Genomic DNA, 21,758 nt, shown 5'->3' on the forward strand with positions numbered 1-21,758 from the left:
GTATATTGCCCAGCTCATGTAGTATATAGCACAGCCTATGTAGTATATTGCCTGACTAAATAGACAGAACAGAATAGGATACTGTGCGGTCAGTATTAAAAGCTAAAAAGCCACGCAGAGATTGCAAAAACTCCACACCTGACTAATGGTGTGGAGGGCAAATCTGCTTCCCCAGAGCTTCCAGCTAAACTGAATAAATCATACTGATAAGCTGGACAAAAACAAGCACAAAATGAACTGAACGATTATGTCCACAACTAGTGGACAACAAAGAACAAACATGGACTTAGCTTTGCAGAAATGGGCAGACTATCAGAGAAATCCAAGGAGAGATCTGACTCCAACCAAGTAACATTGACAGCTGGCACGGACTGAAGACCAGAGCCAGACTAAATAGAGATCCAGGAGAGACGATCAGTGGATACAGCTGCTAATGCTAAGTCCAAAGAGCAGCAGTTCCACTTAAGACCACAGGAGGGAGCCCAAGGGCCGAATTCACAAAAATACCGTTTACAGCCACCGGAGGGACCCCAAGAACGGAATTCACAACAGTACCCCCCCTTGAGGAGGGGTCACCGAACCCTCACCAGAGCCCCCAGGCCGATCAGGACGAGCCAAATGAAAAGCACGAACCAAATCGGCAGCATGGACATCGGAGGCAACAACCCAGGAATTATCCTCCTGACCATAACCCTTCCACTTAACAAGGTACTGGAGCTTCCGCCTCGAAACACGGGAATCCAAAATCTTCTCCATTACATATTCCAACTCCCCCTCAACCAACACCGGAGCAGGAGGATCAACAGAAGGAACAACGGGCCCCACATATCTCCGCAACAACGATCTATGGAAAACATTATGGATGGAAAAAGAAGCTGGAAGGGCCAAACGAAAAGACAGCGGATTGATAATCTCAGAAATCTTATAAGGTCCAATAAAGCGAGGCTTGAACTTAGGGGAAGAAACCTTCATAGGAACATGACGAGAAGACAACCAGACCAAATCCCCCACATGAAGCCGAGGACCAACACACCGACGGCGGTTAGCAAGACACTGAGCTTTTTCCTGAGACGTCAAATTGTCCACCACATGAGTCCAAATCTGCTGCAACCTATCCACCACAGAATCCACACCAAGACAGCCAGAAGGCTCAACCTGCCCTGAAGAAAAAACGAGGATGAAAACCAAAATTACAAAAGAAAGGTGAAACCAAAGTAGCCGAACTAGCCCGATTATTAAGGGCAAACTCGGCCAACGGCAAGAAGGCCACCCAATCATCCTGATCAGCAGACACAAAGCATCTCAAATAGGTTTCCAAAGTCTGATTTGTTCGCTCTGTTTGGCCATTTGTCTGAGGATGGAACGCCGAAGAGAAAGACAAATCAATGCCCATCGTTACACAAAAGGAGCGCCAAAACCTGGAAACAAACTGGGAACCTCTGTCAGACACACAATTCTCCGGAATGCCATGCAAACGAACCACATGCTGAAAAAACAATGGAACCAAATCAGAGGAGGAAGGCAACTTAGGCAAAGGTACCAAATGGACCATCTTGGTAAACCGGTTACAAACCACCCAGATTACAGACATCTTCTGGGAAACAGGAAGATCTGAAATAAAATCCATGGAAATATGCGTCCAAGGCCTCTCAGGGACCGGCAAAGGCAAAAGCAACCCACTAGCACGGGAACAGCAGGGCTTGGCCCGCACACAAGTCCCACAGGACTGCACAAAAGAACGCACATCCCGCGACAAGGAAGGCCACCAAAAGGACCTAGCAACCAAATCTCTGGTACCAAAAATCCCAGGATGACCAGCCAAAACCGAACAATGAACCTCAGAAATCACTTTACTAGTCCATCTATCGGGAACAAACAGTTTCCCCACTGGGCAGCGATTAGGCCTATCAGTCTGAAATTTCTGAAGCACCCGCCGCAAATCAGGAGAGATGGCAGAAAGAATCACCCCCTCCTTGAGAATACCCACCGGCTCAAGGACCCAGGAGAATCAGGCAAGAAACTCCTAGAGAGGGCATCAGCCTTCCCATTCTTAGATCCCGGAAGATACGAGACCACAAAATCAAAACGGGAGAAAAACAGGGACCATCGAGCCTGTCTGGGATTCAAGCGCTTGGCAGACTCGAGATAAATCAGATTCTTATGATCGGTTAAGACCACAACACGGTGCTTGGCCCCCTCAAGCCAATGTCACCACTCCTCAAATGCCCACTTCATAGCCAACAACTCCCGATTGCCGACATCATAATTACGCTCAGCAGGCGAAAATTTTCTAGAGAAGAAGGCACACGGTTTCATCAAAGAACCATCAGAGCTTCTCTGAGACAAAACGGCCCCTGCCCCAATCTTAGAAGCGTCAACCTCAACCTGTAAAGGAAGAGAAACATCTGGCTGACGCAACACAGGGGCAGAAGTAAATCGACGTTTAAGCTCCCGAAAGGCCTCAACGGCCGCAGGGGACCAATTCATCACATCAGCGCCTTTCCTCGTCAAATCAGTCAGAGGTTTAACCACACTAGAAAAGTTGGCAATAAAACGGCGATAAAAATTAGCAAAGCCCAAAAATTTCTGAAGGCTCTTCACAGATGTGGGTTGAGTCCAATTATGAATGGCCTGGACCTTAACAGGATCCATTTCTATAGCCGAGGGAGAAAAAATGAAGCCCAAAAAAGAAACCTTCTGAACACCAAAAAGGCACTTAGACCCCTTCACAAACAGAGCATTATCACGAAGGATCTGAAATACCATCCTGACCTGCTTCACATGAGATTCCCAATCATCGGAAAAAAACTAAATGTCATCCAAATATACAATCATGAATTTATCCAGATACTCCTGGAAGATATCATGCATAAAGGACTGAAACACAGATGGAGCATTAGAAAGCCCGAATGGCATCACAAGATACTCAAAATGGCCCTCGGGCATATTAAATGCTGTTTTCCATTCGTCACCCTGTTTAATACGAACAAGATTATATGCCCCTCGTAGGTCAATCTTAGTAAACCAACTAGCCCCCTTAATCCGAGCAAATAAATCCAAAAGCAAAGGTAAAGGGTATTGGAATTTCACCGTGATCTTATTAAGAAGGCGATGATCAATACAGGGTCTCAGGGAGCCATCCTTCTTGGCAACAAAAAAAAATCCCGCACCCAACGGTGACGAAGACGGCCAAATATGTCCTTTCTCCAAAGATTCCTTAACATAACTCCGCATAGCGGCATGCTCTGGCACAGACAGATTGAAAAGTCGGCCCTTCGGGAACTTACAGCCAGGAATCAAGTTGATGGCACAATCACAGTCGCTATGAGGAGGAAGGGAACTGGACTTGGGCTCATCAAATACATCCTGGAAATCCGACAAAAACTCAGGAACTTCAGAAGAGGGGGAAGAGGAAATTGACATCAAAGGAACATCACTATGTACCCCTTGACAACCCCAACTAGTCACAGACATAGATTTCCAATCCAGCACAGGATTATGTGCCTGTAACCATGGAAAACCCAGCACTACAACATCATGCAAATTATGCAACACCAGAAAACGAATATCCTCCTGATGTGCTGGAGCCATGCACATGGTCAATTGTGTCCAGTACTGCGGTTTATTCTTGGCCAATGGTGTAGCATCAATCCCCCTTAAGGGAATAGGACTCTGCAAAGGCTGCAAGGAAAAACCACAGCGTTTGGCAAAATCCAAGTCCATTAAATTCAGGGCAGCGCCTGAATCCACAAATGCCATGACAGAAAAGGACGATAGTGAGCAAATCAGGGTAACAGACAAAAGGAATTTAGGCTGTATGGTACTAATGGTGACAGACCTAGCAACTCTCCCAGTACGCTTAGGGCAATCAGAAATAACATGAGCAGAATCACCACAGTAATAACACAGCCCCTTCTGACGTCCGAATTCCTGCCGTTCTGCTCTAGTCAAAATCCTATCACATTGCATAGGCTCAGGACTCTGCTCAGAGGACACTGCCATATGGTGCACAACCTTGCGCTCACGCAGGCGCCGATCAATCTGAATAGCCAGAGACATTGATTCGTTCAAACCAGCAGGCGTGGGAAACCCCACCATAACATCTTTAAGAGCTTCAGAGAGACCTTTTCTGAAAATTGCTGCCAGGGCATACTCATTCCATTTAGTGAGCACAGACCACTTTCTAAATTTCTGACAGTAAACTTCTGCAGCTTCCTGATCCTGGCACAGAGCCAGCAAGGTTTTTTCTGCCACAGAATTAGGTTCGTCATACAGCAATCCGAGTGCTTGAAAAAATGCGTCTACATTGAGCAATGCGGGGTCCCCCGGCTCAAGGGAGAATGCCCAGTCCTGGGGGTCTCCACGCAGCAGAGAAATGACAATCTTCACCTGCTGAATGGAGTCACCAGAGGAACGGGGTCTCAAAGCAAAAAACAATCTGCAGTTATTTTTAAAGTTCAAAAATTTAGATCTATCCCCGAAAAACAAATCAGGAATAGGAATTCTAGGCTCCAGAGCCGGAGTCTGAACAACATAATCTTGAACACTCTGCACTAGTGTTGAGCATTCCGATACCGTAAGTATCGGGTATCGGCCGATACTTGCGGGTATCGGAATTCCGATACCGAGATCCGATACTTTTGTGGTATCGGGTATCGGTATCGAAACAACATTAATGTGTAAAATAAAGAATTAAAATAAAAAATAGGGATATACTCACCTCTCCGACGCAGCCAGCACCTTACCGAGGGAACCGGCAGCCTTCTTTGCTTAAAATGCGCGCGTTTACTGCCTTCCGTGACGTCACGGCTTCTGATTGGTCGCGTGCCGCCCATGTGATCGCGACGCGACCAATCACAGCAAGCCGTGACGTAATTTTCAGGTCCTGAATGCCTAATTCTAGGCATTCAGGATTTGAAAATTACGTCACGGCTTGTGATTGGTCGCGTCGCGGTCACATGGGCGACGCGACCAATCACAAGCCGTGACGTCACGGAAGGCAGTAAACACGCGCATTTTAAAATTACGTCACGGCTTCTGATTGGTCGCGTCGCGGTCACATGGGCGGCACGCGACCAATCACAAGCCGTGACGTAATTTTAAAATGCGCACGTTTACTGCCTTCCGTGACGTCACGGCTTCTGATTGGTCGCGTCGCCCATGTGACCGCGACGCGACCAATCACAAGCCGTGACGTAATTTTCAAATCCTGAATGCCTAGAATTAGGCATTCAGGACCTGAAAATTACGTCACGGCTTGCTGTGATTGGTCGCGTCGCGGTCACATGGGTGGAACGCGACCAATCAGAAGCCGTGACGTCACGGAAGAGAGTAAATGCACGCATTTTAAGCAAAGAAGGCTCCCGGTTACGGCGGTAAGGTGCTGGCTGCGTCGGAGAGGTGAGTATATCAATATTTTTTTATTTTAATTCTTTATTTTACACATTAATATGGATCCCAGGGCCTGAAGGAGAGTTTCCTCTCCTTCAGACCCTGGGAACCATCGGGGATACCGTCCGATACTTGAGTCCCATTGACTTGTATTGGTATCGGGTATCGGTATCGGATTAGATCCGATACTTTGCCGGTATCGGCCGATACTTTCCGATACCAATACTTTCAAGTATCGGACGGTATCGCTCAACACTACTCTGCACCCTTGCAGCAAGTTGCTCCACACGAGAGAACAAACCCTGAATATCCATGTCAGCACCAAAATCCTGAACCACCCAGAGATTAAGGGGAAAAAAACTATTGACTGTGAGTGGAGAGGGAAATGATATACACAGAAATGAAATCAGAATTTAGCAAAGGAGGCCATGACTAACTAAATAGACAGAACAGAATAGGATACTGTGCGGTTAGTATTAAAAGCTAAAAAGCCACGTAGAGATTGCAAAAACTCCACACCTGACTAACGGTGTGGAGGGCAAATCTGCTTCCCCAGAGCTTCCAGCTAAACTGAATAAATCATACTGATAAGCTGGACAAAAACAAGCACAAAATGAACTGAACGATTATGTCCACAACTAGTGGAAAACAAAGAACAAACATGGACTTAGCTTTGCAGAAATGGGCAGACTATCAGAGAAATCCAAGGAGAGATCTGACTCCAACCAAGTAACATTGACAGCTGGCATGGACTGAAGACCAGAGCCAGACTAAATACAGATCCAGGAGAGACGATCAGTGGATACAGCTGCTAATGATAAGTCCAAAGAGCAGCAGTTCCACTTAAGACCACAGGAGGGAGCCCAAGGGCCGAATTCACAAAAATACCGTTTACAGCCACCGGAGGGAGCCCAAGAACGGAATTCACAACAACTGACTGCGGGGAGGAGGAAGCGGCCATTTTTCCACCCGACTGTGGCCGTCACTGATTGGTCATGGCGGTTTTGCCACGACCATTCAGCGACTTGGATTCCATGACAGACAGAGGCCACGACCAATGAATATCCGTGACAGACAGAAGGACAGAAAGACGGAAGTGACCCTTAGACAATTATATAGTAGATAGAGGTCAGTGACACACACATATATATATATATATCTTTAGATTCCGTACAGAGTTAGATAGCAGAATAGCCGGTAATTCTATTGTCAGGTTGTGTAAAATCATTGCAGAGCCCGACAGGATATGAGGCATGGTTTACACCGATGTAGTAGTCCAATGCGATTCTGAACCTGTGGGGGAATCTCCTCTGTGGGGAATATTTTCCGCTGTTTGTCATCTTTTATTGTGTTTGATGGTGCAGTCAGGGCTGCCACTAGAAATTTCGGGGCCTCATACTGGCAAAATTTCCGGGGCCCCCTTGAGACTCTGCCCAGGCTCCACCCCAGCCCCGCCTCCATGCTCCACCCCTCAAACTGTCCACAGTCCCACCGCTCTCTCTTGCAAAAACTCCACTTCTCACCTATCACACATTGACAGTTCCCATCACCAGATCACACATATAGCCAGCAGCTTTTGTTTTGGCCAAAAGATTTTGTAAGCCGCCACCATAACACGGTAGACACTTTTGGCCGGGCCCTACTCTACTGTAACCTATTAAATATTTGTTAAAATATGCAATACAATTTAGGTCTATTTTTATTTATTTTTCAATTTTTAAAATGACCTATAATACCACATACAAGGAGCAAATACCACCGCACCATGACCAGACACCATATTATCACCACAGTGACCTATAATACTATCTACAAGGCACAAATACCGCCACACCATGACCAGATTACATATTACCACCACAGTGATCGAATAATATCAAATACAAGGAACAAATACCACAACATCATGACCAGACCACATATTACCACCACATAGTGACTGAATACTACAATACTGATCAATAATAAAAAACCCCACAATACTATCACCATAAGTGCCATTATACACAGGAGATCTGTATATAGTGTATAGATAATCCAGTGATTACCAGTGACATTATACACAGGACCTCTGTATATAGTATACAGTGTATAGAGTCAGTGTATAGGTAACATACTGACTCACCAGTGACGTCTCTAGGTGAAGTCCTTCATCTTTCATCCCGCACAGACCGCCATCACTTCATCCAGCCAGGACTTGTCTCTGCAGGAAATAACACAGTTGTCTCGAGTTCCACTAGCAGAACACATTACTTAATCTTCCCAACTTCTGCATTACACCACATGAAGAAGGCGACATGGTGTCACTCTACACAGTAATAGGACCGCCCCTCCATTTAAAACAGTGTACTCAAAAAATAAAATAAATACATCACTGCAGTAATAATATCCTTTAATTAGTCCCTATCGTAATATTTGCCATCCTAGCCCCCATGTGTCTCATTCCTGGCGTCAGCCATATGTTCTCCCATCCTGTCCTCATGAGTATCCATCCTGCCCCATATGATCTCCAATCCTGCCTCCAGTGTCTCCAATCATGCCCGTATCACCATTCTGCCCCGTCTCCAGTCATGCCCTGTGTCTCCAGTCATGCCCCATCTGTCTCCAGTCATGCCCCCGTGTCTCCAGTCATGCCCCCGTGTCTCCAGTCATGCCGTGTCTCCAGTCATACCCCCGTGTCTCCAGTCATGCCCCAGTGTCTCCAGTCATGCCCCCGTGTCTCCAGTCATGCCCCCGTGTCTCCAGTCATGCCCCAGTGTGTCCAGCATTCTGCCCCAGTGTGTCCAGCGTTCTTCCCCAGTGTGTCCAGTGTTCTGCCCCAGTGTGTCCAGCGTTCTGCCCTGGGCCCCCCGGATCGCCGCTCAAAATAAAAAAAAAAAAGTTCTGCTTACCTGCCGCGCTCCTGCTCTCTCCACGCAGCTGAAGCGTGCACTCGCTGGCGACTGACAATGACGTCAGACGCCGGCGACATGCACGCTGTGGCTGACGTCAGCTGCCAGCCTCAGATTGGCTGGTGCGGGCCCGCACGTCAATAGTGTTAAACAGCTGCAGCGCCGGCCGCCGCTAAGGGCCCGGTTCAGCCTACGGCTGCCGGTAGGGGCCCGGTGAGCAGAGCGGGCCCCCTCTGCCCACCGGGCCCCATACGCCAGTCACGGCTGTAATGCCCTGATGGTGGCCCTGGGTGCAGTGGTGTGAAAGCCCATGTTTGCGAAAACCCTATTGGATCTTGGGACAGTGCGAGTTCAGCCTTTTGTGGGGGGTTGGGTCGTCCTTCCCACATATACATTCTGACATTAGCATATAATCACATAGATGACAGAACTGGTGGAACATGACATGGGACTTTTCATAGGGAGAATGTCACCGGTAGAAATAAGGGTGAATTCAGAGAGACCATGGCGGATCGCATGACAACATAGACAATTTGTCAGATCGCATGTAATGACTTTATTCGGAAGACGCCACTTTTAGTGAATCTTCCATCTTCTTTTTTATCTTTCTTGGTGCTAGGACATTTTTTAATGATGGAGCTCTATTCGAAATGTCAAAAACGTATTGCTGGGTAATGTATTTCCCACTTCATCAGTATGACATGCTCACCATGTTCCTGTGGAGTAATAATATCTCACCGCTGAACTGCATCCGCTGCCCATGTTGTGCACTATTTGCACAACATCTGTTGGTACATCGGGCTGACGGTTTGCGTCGGCCCCGTACCGACGGAAATGTGAAAGACGCCTTAGGCTACTTTCACACTAGCGTCGTAAGCCGCACGTCGCAATGCGACGTTGCGATGTACTGACGCATACTGTGAAAGCGCCGCACAACGGGGGCAGCGGATGCAGTTTTTCCACGCATCTGCTGCCCCATTGTGAGCTCCGGGGAGGAGGGGGCGGAGTTCCAGCCGCGCATGCGCGGTCGGAAATGCTGGACAAGACGCACCAAAAAACGTTACATGCAACTTTTTTGTGCCGACGGTCCGATGCAGCACGACGGTTGCGACGTGTGGCAATGCGTCGCTAATGTTAGTCTATGGAGAAAAAACGCATCCTGCAAGCAATTTTGCAGGATGCGTTTTTTTTCCAAAATGACGCATTGCAACGTGCGTCGTATGACGCTAATGTGAAAGAGGCCTTAGGCTGCGTGTCCACGTTCAGGATGGCCGGCGGTATCGCCGGAGCGGCGAAGCCGCTCGGCGCTAAGCCCCGCCCCCTTCTGGGACGCGATGATGCCGGATGTGTTAACTGTACACATCCGGGATCATTGCACCCCTCCCATAGGGCCCTGTGTTATGCCTTGCGGGGACGCAGTGTCCCCGCAAGGTGAACGGACATGCTGCGATCTGAAAAGACGCGCAGCATGTCCGGAGTCGCAGGCCCGCCGCGTGCGGCTTTCCACGCATAGTGGACACGGGATTTCAAAAAACCCCCTCCACTATGCTGGAACATCTGGACGCTGCGTGTTTGACGCTGCAGCTCTGCGCAGCATCAAACAAGCAGCGTTTACTGACCGTGGACACACACCCTTAGGGTATGTGTCCACGTTCAGGATTGCATCAGGATTTGGTCAGGATTTTCCATCAGTATTTGTAAGCCAAAACCAGGAGTGGAACAATTAGAGGAAAAGTATAATAGAAACACATGCACCACTTCTGCATTTATCACCCACTCCTGGTTTTGGCTTACAAATACTGATGGAAAATCCTGACCAAATCCTGATGCAATCCTGAACGTTGACACATACCCTTAGGGTATGTGTCCACGGTCAGTAAACGCTGCGTGTTTGACGCTGCGCAGAGCTGCAGTGTCAAACACGCAGCGTCCAGATGTTCCAGCATAGTGGAGGGGATTTTATGAAATCCCGTGTCCACTATGCGTGGAAACACGCATCTGACTTCCCTGCGACTCCGGACATGCTGCGCGTCTTTTCAGATCGCAGCATGTCCGTTTAGCTTGCGGGGACGCTGCGTCCCCGCAAGGCATAACACAGGGCCCTATGGCGAGGGGTGCGAAGATCCCGGATGTGTACAATGAACACATCCGGCATCATCGCATCCCAGAAGGGGGCGGGGCTTAGCGCCGAGCGGCTTTGCCGCTCCGACGATACCGCCGGCCATCCTGACCGTGGACACGCACTCTTAGGCTGGAGTCACACTCAGCGTAAGACAATATGGTCCGTTTTTTACAGCGTATGTAATCCGTATGGCATACGTACTGCGAGATTTTCTCGCAGGCTTGCAAAACCGACATCTAATGGATTTATGTGCTCAAATGTTTGGTAAAATATATATATATATATATATATATATATATATATATATATACACACTGTATATATGTATGTCATTGAGACACATAAATATATATATTCTGTATTTATATTTCATTCAGCGCGATATCTGTGAAAAGCCGGTAATTCAATTGCCGGCTTTTCATTTCTCCTTCCCAAACCCGACATGATATGAGACATGATTACATACAGTAAACCATCTCATATCCCCTTTTTTTTGCATATTCCACACTACCAATGTTAGTAGTGTGTATGTGCAAAATGTGGGCGCTGTAGCTGCGAAAATAAAGGGTTAAATGGCGGAAAAAATTGGTGTGGGCTCCCGCGCAATTTTCTCCGCCAGAATGGTAAAGCCAGTGACTGAGGGCAGATATTAATAGCCTAGAGAGGGTCCACGGTTATTGCCCCCCCCCCCTGGCTGCAAACATCTGCCCCCAGCCACCCCAGAAAAGGCACATCTGGAGGATGTGCCTATTCTGGCACTTGGCCACTCTCTTCCCACTCCCGTGTAGCGGTGGGATATGGGGTAATGAAGGGTTAATGCCACCTTGCTATTGTAAGGTGGCATTAAGCCAGATTAATAATGGAGAGGCGTCAATTATGTCACCTATCCATTATTAATCCAATTGTCTGAAAGGGTTAAAAAAACACACACACACATGATTAAAAAGTATTTTAATGAAATAAACACACAGGTTGTTTTAATATTTTATTGTTCTCTCAATCCATCATAAGACCCTCGCTTGGCAAAATAATAAACACACAAGATACATACCCTCAGATGAACCGTCACGTCCCACGAGGTAATCCATCTGAAGGGGTTAATTATTTTACAGCCAGGAGCTGCGCTAAAGCACTCGCTCGTGGTTGTAATCCCCAGGGAATGAAGGAAATCTGAGTGATCTGTACTTACATTGAGTTGTGGTGAGGCGCCCTCTGGTGGATGTCCTCATATGAACTCGAGCGTGGGAACTTTTCCAAGGCTGCAGTTCATGAGAACATCCACCAGAGGGCGCATTACCGCAACTCAATGTAAGTACAGATCACTCAGATTTCCTTCATTCCCCGGGGATTACAGACACGAGCGAGTGCTTTAGCGCAGCTCCTGGCTGTAAAATAATTAACCCCCAAAGACACGATGGTTAGAACCAAAGGTCTCAAATTTGAACTCATCAGACCAAAGCACAGATTTCCACTAGTCTAATGTCCATTCCTTGTGTTCTTTAGCCCAAACAAGTCTCTTCTGCTTGTTGCCTGTCCTTAGCAGTGGTTTCCTAGCAGCTATCTTACCATGAAGGCCTGCTCCACAAAGTCTTCTCTTAACAGTTGTTGTAGAGATGTGTCTGCTGCTAGAACTCTGTGTGCATTGACCTGGTCTCTAATCTGAGCTGCTGTTAACCTGCATTTCTGAGGCTGCTGACTGGGATAAACTTATCCTCAGAAGCAGAGATCTCTTGGTCTTCCTTTCCTGGGGCGGTCCTCGTGTGCCAGTTTCTTTGTAGCGCTTAATGGTTTTTCTACTGCACTTGAGGACACTTTCAAAGTTTTCCCAATTTTTCGGACTGACTGACCTTCATTTCTTAAAGTAATGATGGCCACTCGTTTTTCTTTACTTAGCTGCTTTTTTCTTGCCATAATAGAAATTCTAATTTATTTTTCAATAGGACAATGACCCCAAACACACCTCCAGGCTGTGTAAGGGCTGTTTGACCAAGAAGGAGAGTGATGGGGTGCTACGCCAGATGACCTGGCCTCCACAGTCACCAGACCTGAACCCAATCGAGATGGTTTGGGGTGAGCTGGACCGCAGAGTGAAGGCAAAAGGGCCAACAAGTGCTAAGCATCTCTGGGAACTCCTTCAAGATTGTTGGAAGACCAATTCCGGTGACTACCTCTTGAAGCTCATCAAGAGAATGCCAACAGTGTGCAAAGCAGTCATCAAAGCAAAAGGTGGCTACTTTGAAGAACCTAGAATATAAGACATAATTTCAGTTGTTTCACACTTTGTTGTTAAGTATATAATTCCACATGTGTTAATTCATAGTTTTGATGCCTTCAGTGTGAATGTACAATTTTCAGTCATGAAAATACAGAAAAATCTTTAAATGAGAAGGTGTGTCCAAACAATTGGTCTGTACTGTATATAAAGCATTTTTTGGACTATAAGACACACCTAGGTTTTAGAAGAGGAAATTAGGAAAAAAAATTGAAGCAAAAAAATGCATAGTCAATTCAATACTTAATATCCCCTATCTGGGTATATATGGTCCCCTCACCCCTATCCTGATAAACATGGCCCCCTCACCCTATCCTGATATACATGGCCCCCTTATCCCTAACCTGGTATGCATGGATCCCTCATCCCTATCCTGGCAGGAATGATCGCCCTCATCCCTATACTAGTATGCATGGCCCCATCCTAATCCTGGTATGCAGGGCCCCCATCTTGTCCTGGTATGCAGGGACCCCATCACGTCCTAGTATGCAGGGCACCATCCATATTCTGGTATGATTGCCCCCCATCCCGGTATGCTGTACCCCTATCGTGTTGTAGTATGCATGCCCCCATCCTTATCCTGGTATGCAGGGCCCCCATCTTGTCCTTGTATTCAGGGCCCCATCTCATCCTAGTATGCAGGGCCCCATCCCTATTCTAGTATGATTGGCCCAATCTCGGTCCTGGTATGCATGGTCCAATCTTTATAATTGGCCCCCACTCCCATCCTGGTATGCATGCCCCCTTCAGAAAATATAAAAAAAAAAACATGACACTTACCTACTCGGCGCTCCCTCGCAGCTTCCTGCTCCAATGCCAGCAACTGGTTTATGCTTGTAAGCAGCACATGGCAGGGACATCACAAGCAGAGCACAGCTGCCGGAGTACTCGCCAGGACTGTGCGCAGAGAGCGGTGAGTATTCATTGCTCTTCAGTAGTGCAGTGTCAGCCTCCGGCTTCCTGCTGCTGCCGGCGGTAACGTGTGCCACTACTTAAGAGAAATTAATATTCATTGGATTCATTCATCAGGAGACTATTTAATATTGAACTATATTCAAGCGGGACTAGATGAAGAAAACCCTAAAATCATGTATCATGTTATCCGAAACAGTCAGAAAACCAGCCACATATTGGCAGATCCCAGACCTCAAACTATATACTTCGTAAGTTTATAAGCCACTCCAGTGTCAGGAATAGATAGTATGTGAAAATACAGTATATACCGCTCAGGGAACACTTAACTTTCAGAGATAATCTCCATATTCATACTAAATAATGGCACCGATCTTCCAGACATTATGATTGCACACATCCCTAGTCTTTATAACGATATTGCACTCATTCCTTGACAGACCGCAGCATGGCCATTAGTTAGAAGCTGCTATTGATCTTTGGAGCAGGTAAGTTTTCCCTGAGTGGTACATATTGGGCCGTCTGAAAATGGAGTTTAGTCTAGGACAATTTGTCTGCACTACTAATTAACAGCTGTTACAATACCAAACTAGGGCAGTCCGTATAGGAGGAAAACACAAGAATCATACTGTATTGTCACATACTATCTATTCCTGACACTGGAGTGGCTTATAAACTTACAAAGTATATAGTTTGTGGTCTGGGATCTGCCAATATGTGGCTGGTTTTCTGACTGTTTCGGGATAACATGATACCTGATTTTATTTTTTTTTGTCTAGCCTCACTTGAGTATAGGTCAATATTAAATAGTCTCCTGATGAGTCGCCTTTGGTGAGGACAATGAAACCCATAGAAATGAGAGGCTTGGAGAGTGAGTGTGTATACGTCACCTCACCCTATATACTGAACTGTGGGGTACATGTTTTTTCTATTAGTCACCTACTGACTAACCTTCAGGGGGTAAATTATGGGTATAGTTTTACATTTGGAATTATTAAAGTTTAGTTTTATCCTTTTGTCAGCAAACATGAGGAATGACAAGAGACAATTCATTTAAGAAGATTCAATTTAGGTTAAAACTATTCCAACATTATGAACATAAAAAAGGCTTCTCCCGTGTGATGTCTCTGATGTTTATTAACAGCTGATTTCGAAATAAAATATTTCCCACATTAAGAAAATGAAAAAGGCTTCTCCTCTGTGTGATTGCTCTGATGTCTAGCAAGAAGAGCTTTCTGCTTAAAATATTTCCCACAATCTCAACAGGAAAAATGTTTCTCCCATGTGTGAGTTCTCTGGTGACTAACAAGATGCCATTTCTGGTTAAAACATTTCCCACATTCTGAACAGGAAAAAGGCTTCTCCCCTGTGTGAGTTCTCTGGTGACTAACAAGATGCCATTTCTGGTTAAAACATTTCCCACATTCTGAACAGGAAAAAGGCTTCTCCCCTGTGTGAGTTCTCTGGTGAATAACAAGATTCCTTTTCTGGCTAAAACTTTTCCCACAATCTGAACAGGAAAAAGGCTTCTCCCCTGTGTGAGTTCTCTGGTGACTAACAAGATGCCCTTTCTGGTTAAAACATTTCCCACATTCTGAACAGGAAAAAGGCTTCTCCCCTATGAGAGCTCTCTGGTGGTTAACAAAATGTGACTTACGTGCAAAACATTTCCCACATTCTGAACATGAAAAAGGCTTCTCCCCTGTGTGAGTTCTCTGGTGAATAACCAAATATGATTTTTGGTTAAAACATTTCCCACATTCTGAACAGGAAAAAGGCTTCTCCCCTGTGTGAATTCTCTGGTGACTAACAAGATGCCATTTATGGTTAAAACATTTCCCACATTCTGAACAGGAAAAAGGCTTCTCTCCTGTGTGAGTTCTATGGTGATTAACCAAATTGGATTTCTTGTTAAAACATTTCCCACATTCTGAACATGAAAATGACTTCTTTCCTTTAGGAGCAGTTTGTTTTTTAATGCCTCGTTTGTGACTTTGATTTTCCTTAGTTGTCAATAATGAATCAGAAGATGGGACCTGCTTCATAGGATCAGATGACAGATCATTGCTGTGAATGGATGATGATAGATCTGAAGTAACAGCAATCCCTTCAGTTGCATCTTGTAGGATCTCAAGATCATCACATTTAAAAACTGAAGATGTTAACTGTCCCTCTGATCTCCTGGTACAGTCATCTGCTAAGATAAAAAACATTTTATAATAAGATATCCTTGAGTTTTATATTATTGAACATTTCTGTCATGATATGTACTTTTGCCCTGTCCTGTATTTGAATAATGTGCCATTTGATGTATGTAACTTCTCTGGTTTCTGTTGGCTGTAGTTTATGTATTTTCTTTGGAGTTCACCTGTAACAATGTCTCCTTCCCCCAATACTTGCAGCCCTAAGCTATAATGTAATTAAGCTTTGTCAACACCACTAGTGAAGGAATAGCCATTCTTCCTCACAGCAGGTGGCTAGTCAAATGTACATACTAGCTAGACTAAGCGGAGCCCACTAGTCTAGAATCTTCTGATGGACCCAACCATTGAATAGAAGGTGTGACCCCTACCCCCCTTCATGGGCGGATCCCAGGAGCTCAGACAATCCATTCTTATTTTTGAGATCAGATGTGAGTTCATCCTAAAAGGAGAAGGAGTGGGGATTCTTAGCTGAGGCAAGACCCCACGTCCATCTGTGACTGCGGAAGCGAACGGGGCGAGACTTCAGCTGAGGACATATCTCGTCATTCGTGAGATTGTTTTGGGATCCCTTGGACTCGTGGAAGGACTATTGCTTTGTTAGCTGGCACAAGGATTATCGGGAGGTGCCCCCGAACCTGTTCCGTTGGACTAATTGTGGACTCTGTAGATCTACCTGCATGTGTTATTCCAGCGTTCTTGATAATAAATCTGTGGAATCATCCCTTGGCCTGTTGTCCCTTCTTGCTCTGCCGTACACCCCGTCACAATTTCTACTTAAACTGTAAAATTAAAAATGACAAGCTATGCAAAAAAAATTATTCACCAAGACAATGACAGTTCACAGTCTAATAGAAAACCTTGTTGGATGAACCAGTAGTGTGTGGTGTTCAACTGTTTGTTAATTCTGCCTCCCAAATATTGAATAAAAAGAAACCAATCAATGTTATGTAGGCACAAATAATACCAATTCTCATCTCACAAAATACCAAGTCCCGACTCAGGTCCATTATCTGTCAATGGAAAAACAAAGGTTTCCACATTATTATTGGCTCAAAGGCTGTTGAACAGTAGCAGAGTTGCTATAAACCAATCCAGCAAAATCTGCTCTCACTTCGGAGTCTTGCAGTGTGCTCCAACAACACTTAGGATCCCTGTATTAACCAATATTATATAGTGAGAAGAATCTACTTAATTTGCGATGTGTATCTCCTGGAGCAAAATCTGACAAAACATATTAACATAGTAACATAGTTATTAAGGTTGAAGGAAGACTTTAAGTCCATCTCGTTCAACCCATTGCCTAACCTAACATGCCCTGACATGTTGATCCAGAGGAAGGCAAAAAAACCCATGTGGCAAAGAGTAAGCTCCACATTGGGGGAAAAAAATTCCTTCCCGACTCCACATACGGCAATCAGACTAGTTCCCTGGATCAACGCCCTATCAAGGAATCTAGTGTATATACCCTGTAACATTATACTTTTCCAGAAAGGCATCCAGTCCCCTCTTAAATTTAATTAATGAATCACTCATTACAACATCATACAGCAGAGAGTTCCATAGTCTCACTGCTCTTACAGTAAACAATCCGCATCTGTTATTATGCTTAAACCTTCTTTCCTCCAGACGTAGAGGATGCCCCCTTGTCCCTGTCTCAGGTCTATGATTAAAAAGATCATCAGAAAGGTCTTTGTACTGTCCCCTCATATATTTATACATTAACATAAGATCACCCCTTAGCCTTCGTTTTTCCAAACTAAATAGCCCCAAGTGTAATAACCTATCTTGGTATTGCAGACCCCCCAGTTCTCTAATAACCTTGGTCGCTCTTCTCTGCACCCGCTCCAGTTCAGCTATGTCTTTCTTATACACCGGAGACCAGAACTGTGCACAGTATTCTAAGTGTGGTCGCACTAGTGACTTGTATAGAGGTAAAATTATGTTCTCCTCATGAGCATCTATGCCTCTTTTAATGCATCCCATTATTTAATTTGCCTTTGTAGCAGCTGCCTGACACTGGCCACTGAATATGAGTTTGTCATCCACCCATACACCCAGGTCTTTTTCATTGATGGTTTTGCCCAGAGTTTTAGAATTAAGCATATAGTTATACATCTTATTACTTCTACCCAAGTGCATGACATTCCATTTATCCCCATTAAAGCTCATTTGCCATTTATGAGCCGAAGCTTCTAGTTTACATAAATCATCCTGTAATATAAAATTGTCCTCCTCTGTATTGATTACCCTGCAGAGTTTTGTGTCATCTGCAAATATTGAAATTCTACTCTGAATGCCCCCTACAAGGTCATTAATATGTTAAAAAGAAGAGGGCCCAATACTGACCCCTGTGGTACCCCACTGCTAACCACGACCCAGTTCGAGTGTGCTCCATTAATAACCACCCTTTGTTTCCTATCCCTGAGCCAGTTCTTAACCCACTTACACATATTTTCCCCTATCCCCATTATTTTCATTTTATGTATCAATTTTTTGTGTGGCACCGTATCAAAAGCTTTTGAAAAGTCCAAATACACTACGTCCACTGGGTTCCCTTGGTCCAGTCCGGAACTTACCTCTTCATAGAAGCTGATCAAATTAGTCTGACATGAACGGTCCCTAGTAAACCCGTGCTGATACTGGGTCATGAGGTTATTCCTCTTCAGATACTCCAGTATAGCATCCCTTAGAATGCCCTCCAGGATTTTACCCACTGTAGAGGTTAAGCTTACTGGCCTATAATTACTGAGTTCAGTTTTTGTCCCCTTTTTGAATATTGGCACCACATTTGCTATACGCCAGTCCTGTGGTACAGACCCTGTTACTATGGAGTCTTTAATGATTAAAAATAATGGTTTATCAATGACTGTACTTAGTTCCTGCAGTACTCGGGGGTGGATCCCATCCGGGCCCGGAGATTTGTCACTTTTAGTGATTTTTAGATGCCGCCGTACTTCCTGCTGTGTTAAGCAGGTGACACTTAATGGGGAATTTTTGTTATCACTGATCATTTTGTCGCCATGGGATTTTCTTGTGTAAATACTGATGAAAAAAAGTCATTTAGCAGATTGGCTTTTTCCTCATCCTCGTCCACCATTTCCCCCAGACTATTTTTAAGGGGGCCAACACTTTCATTTTTTAGTTTCTTACTATTTACGTAGTTAAAGAATATTTTGGGATTATATTTACTACGTTTATTAGTAATAATAAATTAAAACTATGAAAATGACCAAATTTAAGTCAGACATTGCTTTTCAACCATGCTTCCACAAAATTAAAAAAAAAATAAAACTCATGAAAATGGCCTGGAGAGAAATGATGGTACCCTTAACTTAACCGCTTCGTTACCGTCAACGGTAGATAAACATCGGCGCTGCACAAAGTTCTGCTAGCACCGATGTTTATCTACCGATTGTCTACGGTTGGCGGTTTTGTGCTCATTGGGACCCCCACGTACCTTATAACGATTCCAGCGCACAACGCTTACTGTGACCCCCAACCTCATCGAGATCTGATTGGTTCAGGTCCTGATGAAGTCAGCTTCGCACCAGCCAATGAGACAAATCACTAGGAAAGTTTGTTGTAACAACGAACTTTCCCGGGCGATCTGCCTCATAAAAACGCTGTTTTTCCTCAGATCTCCTGTCAGTGAGAGATTAGAGAAGAAACAGTGTTACAAGTGCTGCTTGCAACAGCTGTGTCAGTGAGCAATCTTGTTATAAAGTAAAAAAAACAGATAAGGCAGGTTAGGGTTAGTGCTATAGTAAGGGTTAGCTTTGGGGCTAAAGTTAGGGTTAGGCTAAAGAATTAGGATTTTCTCAATTGACTCGACAATAATTTGGTCATGTCAGTCACATCACGTCAGAGTTTTCTATTAGCTTGCTAGAGCATATGGTCCTACAAACAAAATTATATGCATCCCAATTCATCAGCCAGAATTCGCGATCCTATTTGCTAGGTCAAATTTATGGACACCAACTAATGTCCTAGAAATGAAAACTTTTTTAGGACTTACATTGGCTATGGGGCCTGTTAAAAAAATGAGCATTCGGTCCTATTGGTCCAACAGCCCTGTTCAAGCCACCCCAATGTTTCCTGCCATTCTTCCTAGGATTCATTATGAAATGCTCATGAGATTTTGGCATTTTAACGACAATAGTCAATGCCTGCCCAGAAATGCCCCAGAACATGACAGACTATTCAAAATCAGTCCCATCATCGAAGACTTGACAGAAAAGTTCTTAAAGCTTTACACCACAACAGAAAACATTTCCATTGATGAATCTCTTGTAAAATTCAAAGGAAGACTGCACCTCAAGCAATTTATTCCTCCTAAGAGGGCAAGGTTCGGAATAAACCTCTATAAAATGTGCGACAGTTCAACTGGATACACATCAGCTTTTCGCATTTATGAGGGGAAAGATAGTCAAGTAAACCCACCAGGATGCCCTACTTATCTGGGGACATCTGGAAAAACCATTTTTAACTCCATTTTTATAAAAAAAGGCTACAATCTGTATGTTGACTGTTATGATCCTTAGTGCCATAGGATCATTGAACTGACCGGCTAAGTAAAATACAGGACCAGCTCTGGGGATGTGGGAACTGGACTGACCGCAAACCTGATCCTAACAGCACACACTATAGGCAGCCGTGGAACGTTACCTGAAATCCTAGACGTCTCGTCACGGCCTGAGAAACTGACTACCCCTAAAGAGAGAGCAAAAGCCTCACTAGCCTCAGAGAAATAAACCCCAAAGATATAGAAGCCCCCCACAAATAATAACGGTGAGTTTAAGGAGAAAATACAAAATGCAGAGATGAAATTAGATTCAGCAAAGGAGGCCCGCTAATGCTAGATACACAGAGGATAGCAAGAGTCTGTGCGGTCAGTAAAAAACCCTAACAAAATATCCACGCAGAGAATGCGAGAACCCCCGCATCAACTAACGATGCGAGGGGAGCAACTCTGCACCCCAGAGCTACCAGCAAGCAGAAAATCACATATTAGCAAGCTGGACAAAACTCATATATTCAGAGGAACATTTTCAGTCTAAGATGAGCAAATAAACTAGCAGAAAAACTTAGCTTTCTCTAGAAGAAACTGGAGCCTAGTGAAGTCAGGAGGGTTCAGAAAGCACTGAATACAACGACAGCAGGCAAGGAATAATGGTCCAGGTGAGTTAAATAGCAAACCTGAATAGCAAGTGACGAAACAGCTGATTCCAGCCAAAGGGCCGCAGTATAACAAAAAGGCCACTAGAGGGAGACAAAAAAGAGAACTCACACAGTGTTCACAACAGTACCCCCCCCTTGAGGAGGGGTCACCGAACCGTCATCAGAGCCCCCGGGGCGATCAGGATCAGCCAAATGGAAGGCACGAACCAAATCGGCCGCATGAACATCAGAGGCGACAACCCAGGAATTATCCTCCTGACCATAGCCCTTCCACTTAACCAAGTACTGAAGCCTCCGTCTCGAAATACGAGAATCCAAGATTTTCACCACATACTCCAATTCTCCCTCAACCAGCACCGGAGCAGGAGGATCAACAGAAGGAACCGCAGGCACCACATACCTCCGCAACAAAGACCTATGAAATACATTATGAATGGCAAACGATGTTGGGAGGTCCAAACGAAATGACACAGGGTTGAGGATTTCCAAAATCTTATACGGACCGATAAAACGAGGCTTGAACTTAGGAGAGGAAACCTTCATAGGAACATAACGAGAAGATAACCATACCAAATCCCCAACACACAGTCGGGGACCCACACAGCGACGACGGTTAGCAAAGCGCTGAGCCTTCTCTTGTGACAACGTCAAATTGTCCACCACATGGTTCCAAATCCGCTGCAACCTATCCACCACAGAATCCACCCCAGGACAGTCAGAAGGCTCAACCTGACCCGAGGAAAAACGAGGATGAAAACCAGAGTTGCAAAAAAAAGGCGAAACCAAAG

At 45.1% G+C, this 21,758-nt stretch overlaps 3 protein-coding genes across 3 annotated transcripts in view; all 3 read right to left on the reverse strand.

The window, feature by feature from the left end:
- LOC143768302 (uncharacterized) overlaps positions 1 to 9,044 on the reverse strand; it is a 50,163-nt gene extending 41,119 nt beyond the window's left edge. Inside the window, exon 1 of the mRNA XM_077256995.1 lies at positions 9,021 to 9,044. Within this exon, the coding sequence (XP_077113110.1) occupies positions 9,021 to 9,044 (24 nt within the window). The remainder of the gene's footprint in view (positions 1 to 9,020) is intronic.
- Positions 9,045 to 14,687: 5,643 nt separating this feature from the next.
- LOC143766955 (oocyte zinc finger protein XlCOF8.4-like) overlaps positions 14,688 to 21,758 on the reverse strand; it is a 1,046,781-nt gene continuing 1,039,710 nt past the window's right edge. Inside the window, exon 7 of the mRNA XM_077254974.1 lies at positions 14,688 to 15,782. Coding sequence (XP_077111089.1) covers positions 14,848 to 15,782 — 935 coding nt within the window. The 3' untranslated portion in view covers positions 14,688 to 14,847. The remainder of the gene's footprint in view (positions 15,783 to 21,758) is intronic.
- The window catches only part of LOC143767133 (uncharacterized), an 86,026-nt gene continuing 79,921 nt past the window's right edge, over positions 15,654 to 21,758 (reverse strand). Inside the window, exons 8-9 of the mRNA XM_077255157.1 lie at positions 16,466 to 16,571; positions 15,654 to 15,785 (exon numbers count right to left, since the gene is read on the reverse strand). Coding sequence (XP_077111272.1) covers positions 16,567 to 16,571 — 5 coding nt within the window. The 3' untranslated portion in view covers positions 15,654 to 15,785; positions 16,466 to 16,566. The remainder of the gene's footprint in view (positions 15,786 to 16,465; positions 16,572 to 21,758) is intronic.

Source organism: Ranitomeya variabilis, chromosome 4 (genome assembly GCF_051348905.1).
Source record: "Ranitomeya variabilis isolate aRanVar5 chromosome 4, aRanVar5.hap1, whole genome shotgun sequence".
Lineage (NCBI taxonomy): Eukaryota > Metazoa > Chordata > Amphibia > Anura > Dendrobatidae > Ranitomeya > Ranitomeya variabilis.